Source organism: Crocodylus siamensis, chromosome 2 (genome assembly GCF_052110815.1).
Source record: "Crocodylus siamensis isolate JL-2025a chromosome 2, ASM5211081v1, whole genome shotgun sequence".
Lineage (NCBI taxonomy): Eukaryota > Metazoa > Chordata > Crocodylia > Crocodylidae > Crocodylus > Crocodylus siamensis.
The window spans coordinates 267012333-267022104 of NC_143396.1; the positions used below are offsets into that span (position 1 = coordinate 267012333).

Here is a 9772-nt window from a genome sequence, read left to right on the forward strand (position 1 = left end):
AGGGAGAGTGAAAGACAGCCGGTGTCTAGCTTAGCAAAATGAAGGCTGATTACACTGTATAATGTGATACCAGGGGTTAAACACTCTGGAGGGAAAAGCAACATTTAAACTAAGGGACAATATTGACACAACAAATGGGTTTAAACTGGGTTTACAGTTAGGCTGGAAATCAGGTGTCTGACTGCCCGAACAGTGAGATTCTGGGACAGTCTTCCAACAGGAATAGCAAGGCAAACCGCCCAATTTGATTTTTAAGATGCAGCTTAATGAGTTTATGAACGAGGTAATATGACATGCTTGCCTGCAGTAACAGGGGACTGGACAAGTTGACCCAGCAGGTCCCTTCTGACTGGGAATTTTCTAACAAAACAAAAGGTTTGTTGAAAAATGTTGGTACGTTGACCTCCAAATATTTCATTTACAACATCTCAGGTTCAGTGCACATTTGCTATCTCCAACATAGGGTTCATTAAGTGGATTCCTAGTGCGTGTGCCTGCAAGTAGGGACACTGGAAGATGGAAGACCCAGGCTCTGAGCCAGGCATGCTTTTGGCCATTGCCCTGGACTCTGGAAATTCCCTGAAGCTGGGTAATGTTGCTATTATTAAGGAAATTAAGAAGAACGGCCTTTTCACTCTGCAGATGTGGCATCCAGGCTGCTTCTACTGTGCTGAACTGATATAACATTTCCAAAAATATTGCATTTTCTGCAAACCCAAACTGATTTTCAGCCAGTTCTACATCTTGCCCAGTGTCCTAGCTTTCCATTACTGTCTGACTTCTGCAAGCGCCATATTCCTCTTGACCACCCATCACTGGCCTGTAGTAAATTCCGTGCTTCCAGGGCTATACAGACACAAGATTCAATTCTCTGCTGTGCCACACCTGTGTGACCTTAAACAAAGCTGGTACAAAATGCTACCAAACCAGAAAGACCATGTTTTATGTGAAGGTTGATCCATGTATCAACTACCTAAGGCGCAGAGTAGTGAACACAGCCTAAGTTTATGAACTTAACCTACTTGGATATCTGCTGTCTGGGTTGGAAGCATGCTCCTGCTCCCATCTCCTGCATCCCTGAACTCCTAGCATGCCTAAGCTCCAGTAGTGTCTCCCTTAGGCCCAGGGAAGAAGAATGGATCATGCATTGTGGACAGTATTCCCTTTCACGGAACAGTCATTAAGAGAGGAATGAGCCTGACTCCTCACTAACTCAATCTTTGGGAGGCATGGAGTGGTATTGGACTCAAAAGAAGTCATCCTAAAACAAGTCAAATGCTTGTAGCAGCTGCCCTGCAGGCTAACCTTTAAAGGCAGTTTGCTACCCTCACAAGATGCTTGGAAGAGCTTATAGGGAGCAAGAAAGAGGAAACTGCTAAGAGGAAGTAATGCACAAGGCTACAAAAGCAAAGAGCATGTGAATACTGCTACAGCCAGTGGTAATAGATTTCTTGGTAACTGGGCACATCTATGCGAGTCGCTTTACTGTGCAATAAAGCTAATTACTGCACAGTAAGAGTCTGCATCTACACATGCAGACACTTACAGGGTGCATCTACATGTGATACTACATCACTGTAGCAGTACACGCTACTGCAACGTAGCATTGCTGAGCACAAACCGTGATACTGCAGATATGTCGCTGCAGCAACATGCTCCCTCGTTATAATACATTGCTATGGCAACATAGCAGCTAAAAATAACTGCGCTGCCAGCACAGCACAGTATGGGCCGTTACTGCACCATCATTTACTACTTCCACAAGAAAGTACTAAATGATGGTGCAGTAACAACAGTGCCATAGGGGCATGTGAAGACATGCAAATGCAAGTAGCAGATTTACTCATGATTAGTAAATGCACAGAAGTGCACGTATAGATACCTGACCAAGAGCAAACTTGCTCCTGATCAGCTGCGTAGCAGGAGGTAGGAGATTGCTCCCTGTCCCCAGGAACTGCCTGCAGACTGGGCAGGGACAATATCCCCATGTCCCAGCAGCAGGAAGCTCCAGCCCCCACTCCTCTATTGCAGAGCAGGGGCTGGGGAGATTTTTCCCAGCCACAGCTCCATGATCATGGAGAGCCTCTTCCCTGCCCAGTTCTGTGATTATGGAGCTGGGCAGGGAATTGTCCCAGACAGATGCAGGTCCCAGCCCCATACCCTGATCGGGCAAACAAGGTGTGGGGTTTGGAAAGAGCTGCAGGGGAGGGGCATATCCCAGCCCCCTGGCCTGATCTGTCACAGCAATGAGCCCCTGGCTCTTTCCAAGTCCCCTGCCCCCCCAATCAGGGAGCCAGAGCCAGGAGCTCCCTGCTGCCAGGCAGGGGGACATTGTCCCTGCCTGGACTCTGGTGGCAGAGCTCATCCCAGCCCCTTGGGGGCAGGGAGCAATCTCCCAGCCCCTGCAAGGAAACAACTGTCTCCTGGACTTGAGCCCCCTTCCTGCTTCTAGCCTAGGACTCAGGGGGCCGGTGCAGGGCTGGAGTGCTGGGAGCATACTGCACCGGGAGCAGCAGATCTGCTCCCACATCCTTGCACATGTAGATGCCTGTCTAGGGTGGGTTTACTCTAGCGCTCTTGTTTTATAAGAGAGTTTCATGTATCTCCATTAAGAGATAGGTTTAAAAATTACTGTTAAATGTGGTGGAAAGTCCCATGGGAAGGAATATGATTAAGAAAAGTTTAGGAGTTTAAGTAAAACTGAAAGCTAGGGAATATGAATAAAGATTTTATGTTATCCTCAGCTCTCTCATGTACTATGTGCCACATACACAATTGCTAAGTGACCTTAGACTGCTGGAGCAAAAAAAAAAAAAGAAAGTTAAATGTTGAGAGGAGCTCTGGATGTTATGTGCCAGAGGATGCTGGGGTTAGTACTCTAAGATGTGCCAGCTTTTTGTCTGTGTCCTACAAGAAGTGCCTAAGTAAATTTTTCAAATCTATTTTAAGTCAGCTCTCACACTGCCAGTATTGATTAGCAGTTTACCCTTCAGTGCTAGCTGTCATGCCTTGGGCCTGTGCTATGACCTCTGTGCATCTAAGGGATCAAAGACTAGCCACCAAACAGCTGATAACTTGAGTGATTTTGCTCTTGGCTCTTCTGCCTCAGCCACTATGGAATCCATGCATAATCTGACACTGCTTTATAGACTAGCCAAGGACCATGACACAGGCTTCTTTTGCCATTACTGTTTGGTTTGCTGAACTCCTAGCATAGTGAATGGTACTTTCATAACCCATCAACCAATATACCACGCACTATACTCTAGCAGTGGGTGTTTGTAGGCTTCGACTGTCGGGAAACCATGTTGCCTCATTGCAGATCATGATAAAGTTGGATGGAGTCACATATTACAGAAAGCCTTACAGAACCTAAACATGAAGGCCATTGCTCAGCAACTTCCTCCCTCTTTTTCTTTTGTTTCCTCACCTGCAGAGTATTTAGTGAGGGAAAGATGGGAGGATGAATCTTTGGACAGTTCCTATTTTAGCTCTTGCTTCTTTTATCTGGGTTAAGCAATCCGCCCACTTGCAAAGAGAAAAAAAATAATGTTGGTGCTCTCTGCTTATCTAAATATTATGACAAGAGTCCCATGGTGTGCAAAAACAACAGTGTTAGCAGCTCCAACCACTGACTCATCTTTCAGAAAGAAGTGCTATGGGGCCCAACACAAAGAACTGTCGTCCAACTTAAAAGACCCAAGGCTGTCAAAAGGGTGTCACAGCCACATTTCTGACTTCTAGGAATTTGCAAAACATGCTGGAAACAGCTGAGAGAGGCAGAAATTCCAATTCTTTATCAAACCAAACCCAGGTTTGGCCTTCACTTTTTCTCTAGTTACAGGTCTCTATTTTCATGCACATCAAGACAGGGAAGGTCCCTGAGAATGAGTTTGATTTTTGTAAAATTTTGTTGTACTCTAAGCAGAGGTGTCATCTTAACCAAGCAATTTGGTGCTTTCTTCCTGTTCTACTGGATACAGGTTAAATCATTCTTAAACAAATAATTGATAAGGAATAATCCCCCAAACCAAAACCCAGATATAAGTAACCTGATAAGAGACAGGGCACGTCAGAAGTGGAAGCTGCAGCACTGAATCTTACAATCTGGTCCTACACAAAGCAAAGCCCCTCACCATCCAGTCCCCCAGAAGACTATTTTGGGCTGGGTACAGCATATACAGGGGCATAAAGTCTTCTGCACAGGCATCCTGGTCTTCAGAAGTTGAGCCATGCTATTTCAGCAGTGTCAGGGACCCTCTGCATCTACAGAGGGTGGGACAGGGTTTGGACCCAAAAGCAAGAACCACTTTGTTTACATGATTTTTCTTATCTTCTTTCTATTTTCTCTGCTTTCTTTCTGGAATGCCCTAGTAAACTTTGGGGAGCAAGTGTTTAGGGGAACAACCAAGGAGTGAACCTCACCTGCACTGCTTTGCATCATTCTGATCCTCTTCCCTTTTGGTCTCTTTTCTTCCTCTTCCCCATCAGGACCCCCTTGCTCAGACCAGCCTGCCCATTCCATCTGGTCCCCCTCTTATATCCTTGTTCAGCTCTTGTCTGTGGCCAGGACATTCAAAAAGTTAGGTAAGTTTACTATCCCAGGTTCCACCTAATTTCAGGCACTGCCATTTGGAAAATGTTGACCTATGTGCTTTTCACTATGCTGTACCTCAGGCTTATAACAATCTCTCCATGTTGTATAGCAACTAGGTGTTTTATTCAGATTTTGGTTGAAAATATACTTCTCTTGTGAGATAGTTCAGCAAGGTTCCACCAGAGGGAAAAAAAATCTGTTTCATGTTGAGACTGTGCCTTCACATGGTTGAGGAGTACTATGCCTGACCTAAACCCATGGGAATAAAAAGCATTTTTTCCTTTCTTTTATATAGTCCTGAGCACCAGGGGCAGATGCACGGAAAGGTCAGGGAGTCAGTCAGCTTTCCCAGATGTTCCCACCAATTAGTTAATGTATAGGCTCCTCCAATCCACGACTTCTTCCCCTGCATGACTGTTTCCTTCTCTCTTGCTCCAGGGACCTCCACAAACAACATTTCTGGATCTGTGCCTGCTGGAAACACAGCCAACTTGCTGATTGTTGCCACAGAACAAGAGCTGGTAAGTCACTGTTCCAGCTAAATTAATTTTTCTGGTATGTTGTTCAGATGCCTTAATTTAAATGGCCTTGTAACAGCCCATGGGACTAATTTGCTTTAAGCTGAATATTCCCCACCCTTGGCAAGGGAAATTTTGTTTGAATGTCCTTGAATTCCCTGAAAGTACAGGAACCTACTCTGCCATGCAGCTAAACTAAACTTCTGGGTATCCTCCAAGAACAGAACCTGACCTCTGATGTATACGACTGTCGTCCTGCACTGCAAAACCCTTCGCCTTCAGTTGTGAACTGCTTTATTACTGATCACTCCTTAGCAGAACTACAAGGCAGGCTCAGATCAAACCCGTGTGATATAAAAACAGCAGGATAATGGAACAAACTGCACAGGTGAGTTGCACGATCTCCCTCACTGGAAGTTTTCAAGGCATTTGTCTAGGGTGAATTAGGAATGGCACATTCTGCATCCATACAGGGAGCTGGGCCAGAGGATTCTGAAGGTCCCTTTTAACTTAGTGATTCTATTTTATAATTTTGTCAGTGATAGCCTTATGTAACAACTTGATCTAACAGGTTTTCTTGGGTTTCAGTTCACAGACATCTCCACTTAGAGCTTGAGCCTGTACACTTCACACAAGCAAAAGTCCTTCTTGCTATGTATGCATATTTTTCTTGCATTGATTTCAATGAAAATTTGCCTAAGAAAGATACAGATTGTCAGGCACATACTGTAAATGTCAATGATTGGCATAAACAATGACGAAAACATAATGTAATTTAATAGGCCAAGTTGTGGCCTGTGCCTGTGCTGTTCTGTGCAATGGTGAACCAGTATACACATGAGATATCTCACTGAAATCAATGATACTTCTCATGTGACTACTCACTTGCTGATTTAAGTAAAGGCATTGCTATCTGTAAAAACCACAGATACATAAAATTAGCTTATTATTGTACTTAAACTGCCTGGAACCAAAACTACCTTTTGACTGTGCATAGTAGACCCCTGATCCTTGACAGAACACAGGTAAAAATAATAGTAGAGGGAGTAAACTTAAAGTTGGTGCTAAACTTCTAGAACCACAGCAAATGCCACTAATTACTAGAAACAGCAATTATTAGAAGCCAACAGCACTTGCCAGTACCTCCATAAAACACCATTTAATAAGACTGCCAAACTCTGGTTAATAGACCCATGCAGCAGAATTACTTCCTGATGTTCGAGAAGGTGACAGTAAGTCAAAGTTAGTGAAGAGGTTATTAAAAGAGCCTTGCGGGGTACCTTGCTTGCCCTGGCGCTGATTACATTTTATCTCACTGCCACCTAAATACCCATACATATTCAGTATCTACTGTTTACACTCCTCCATTACGGTGCATTATCATTCAGTACAAACCCAAGGTGATTCAGAATTAAGAAACCCCAAATGAGGGAGTTAGGGAGTGATTTACTCAGTTTAGCTTTTTAAAAAAAAAATCATTATTTGGGCCCAAATGCAGTGAATACTTGTAAACTTTAGAAAGTAAGTAAAAGGGACTGCTTGCTTAGGCAAAACTATGTATATCCTTCACAGGTCTCCGGCCTTAGCTTTTGCTTTTAGTTTTGCATGTTATGGTCCTCCTATGGTGAAATCAATGGAACTATGCTAATTTATACCATCTGAGGACCGGACAATATTTCTTGTAGGTTGCTAGTCAAATCTCTGTAGGTTTCCGAGTATATTATGACTACCAAGTACTGCTAGCAAGAATATCATGAATATTTTAAACAGAAAACTGGTGTTCAAAAACCTTTGGAACTAACATTTGTAGAGAAATAGAGAAGACTACAGATTACCAACAGCAACAGCCAGATATATTTTTGCCATAACAGTTGATGCAATCTTGTCAAGTTATAGTATGATGCTGAAAAAAGCAACTATAGGCTTCCAGACAGAACTTTCCAAGTAAACAAATCCATCTTAGCCCCAGCTGTCAGTTCATGTCCAAATGCTTATGAAGTAAGTTTGGCAACTCTTATAATACCATCAAATCATGATTGTGCACAAAATCTTTGGTGCAAGGGACTACATATATCTGCACACTTTTATTTCTTGACAAATTGTATTTAGCAGCACAGAGTGAAATTTAAAGTTGCCTGTTTGCAGCAACCATTTCAATTGTATAAATGAAGTAAAGAAACCACTGAAGTCCTTTTCCTCTTTTACTCTACACCTTATACACTACATGCACTGTCCAGTGCCTTAGCTATGTCATAACAATACCAGCAGCTATTTTTGCAAGTGTTTTTTCAGAATCAAAGACACAGTATAGTCCCTACATACAAGAAGAGTAAATAAATGCCGTAATGGCTGTTCTTTCCAACCACTCCAAAATAAAATGTAAGTGCTGAGTGTTTCACTATTTATCTTTTTAAAAAACTAAACCAACTTTATTAAGTTAAAAATATTATCTGTGTAAGCATGTGCAGAGTCATAGCAAGTTAACAGATTTGAAGTATGGCAAAGAATAAGTTTAAAGCATGCAGATTTGAATTACCTTATTGTTTCTGAAACATGAAAATTAATGTTGAAAAAGAGTTATGTCCTTGACTAAGCCTTAATTCAGAAAACCCCCAGCAGCATTCATCTCCCTCCTCTCCCTGGATGGCTCGATCTACTGCAGGGCAGCTTTGAAACACTCTCTCTTTGAAGCCTGGAGTTTATTTCTGGATCACCCCATGATCAACGAATACAAGCCAAAATATAAGTTGTTCTCAATCTCAGATTTCCTGTTTGAACATACAGTGGAAAAATGTTTGCCCATCCTTAAGTCCCTCTTTGTTGCATTAATCTGTAAAACTTCACTTCATCAAGCATCCTGTAGCTAAATGACACAAAGTTGACCTTTCTATTACATCATTATTTATTGTCTCTGGCAAGCAGACCATATATGGGCATGTTTCTGGAACTTAAAGAAAAAAAAAGAAATTGCAATATAATTTTGAAATAAAGTATATTGTCCTGCAGGGTTTCAGTATTTTGGAGGAAAGCCAGAGGTAGATTTTCTATGCACCTATTTTTCCTGTAGCTGCTGCCAATTAAATGGAGTAGGGCAAAAATCAGAGTGGATGTTTGTTAATGTTTTATAGTGCTTTGAGAGGCTATGGACTCTGAGCCTTTAGAACTTCCAAAATACAACAAAATACCTGTGAGATAATTCTATACAGTGTTTCATAAAGACTTACTGCTCTTATATCATCAGGAAAGAAAAGCCCTTTCTGTGGTATATGTGACATCGTGGCCATCTTCCTTGTATCTAGGCTGCACAGTGAATTCAAAGAGGGATAACACTGATTCAGGAGTCATCTGAATAAAGACCAGATGGACACAGAATAACTAGGAATGTATACATTAATTAGCAGGGGGATTTAGAGTAACTAGGGACGTATACATAAATCCACAGAGCTAGGCTAGCCGGAAGAAGAAAAACAACACTTACCTTAGGCCAAGAAGGACCACCAATTATTTGTCCAGAGGATGCCAAGTTGCAGTGTATGGTGGGAAAAGGCATGCTTCAGACTCTGCCAAGATCAACACTTCTTCTCCCAGCATTTACTGGGCTAATTCCATTTGCAAACCAGAGATAGGTGGACATTAGGGGTGTGCGAAGTGGGCCACATTCGATTCAGATTCAGATTTGGCCCAAATTGGGGACAGTGATTCTATTCATTGATTCATTTCACTGTCCTCAATTCGATTTGGCCAAATATGAAGCTGAAGATCTGATGCCGATTCAGAGAATCAGTGATTTGGCCATAGGCACTGCTTTAAATTTGTTTTCTACATACCTCAAGGTACCAGGCACGGCTTGTGAATGCTGTGATGCTGAGGTGGATGGAGTGTCCCCACAGCAGTGGGGGGTCCTCTCGGTGGTGAACTCAGCAGTACTTCCGGTCCACTTCTGGGTGCACTGGGAAGCATGCAGGGGGGGCCCAATGCATCCCTCTGGCTCAGCAATCAGCCACGGAGGGACCTCGGGTGCTCTCCCAGACCCAGGAGGCACCAGTCACCAAGCCAGGACGGCACAGCGGGCTGCCTAGCAGACCCAGAAGTGGACCAGAAGTGGTACTGGTCCACTTCTGGGTCTGCTGCCAAGCGTGCTGAGGAGCCCCCCATGCTCCTGTGAGAGACTCTGTGCGCCCCAGCATTGCAGCACTCACAAGCCTCCTGCTACCTTGAAGTATGTAGAAAAAACATTTAAAGCTGTCTCTATGTCCGAATTGTCAAATCTCTCTGAATCTCTCTGAATCACTTCAGAGGCTCCTGATTTGATTCGGAGAGGTTAAAGGGTTTCCTGATTTGATTTGGATTCAGAGATTCGGCCACCGAATTGGGCCAAATCTTCTGCCAAATCGCATCAGGGATCGAAGCTTCGCACAGCCCTACTGGGCATATACCCCAGATCAGTATGGAGCTTTCCTTCATCTGAACCTGCATTGTTGGTCCTCAGCCTGGTGGATATTATGTTGTTGGAGCACGAATACTCATCAGCTTATGGCTCAGCGCTGATGATCATAAATGGAGCCAATTTAGCAGTGTCACACTATTAATCCACACTGAGTTATTATCCTTTATGACTGCCGGGTGTTGGTGCTGAACTGCTCTAATAACCTGTTTC

General features: G+C 43.3%; 1 protein-coding gene across 3 annotated transcripts in view; it reads right to left on the reverse strand.

Moving 5' to 3' along the window:
* The window catches only part of ASB2 (ankyrin repeat and SOCS box containing 2), a 49586-nt gene extending 41674 nt beyond the window's left edge, over positions 1-7912 (reverse strand). The window contains exons 1-2 of one of the 3 annotated variants that reach the window (XM_090033916.1): positions 7652-7907; positions 4421-4560 (exon numbers count right to left, since the gene is read on the reverse strand). In XM_090033916.1, the coding sequence (XP_089890042.1) occupies positions 4421-4525 (105 nt within the window). In that variant the 5' untranslated portion in view covers positions 4526-4560; positions 7652-7907. Of the gene's footprint in view, positions 1-4420; positions 4561-7651 lie in introns of all 3 variants that reach the window. The other 2 variants (XM_090033918.1, XM_090033919.1) reach the window with 2 other exon arrangements.
* Positions 7913-9772: the final 1860 nt, after the last annotated feature.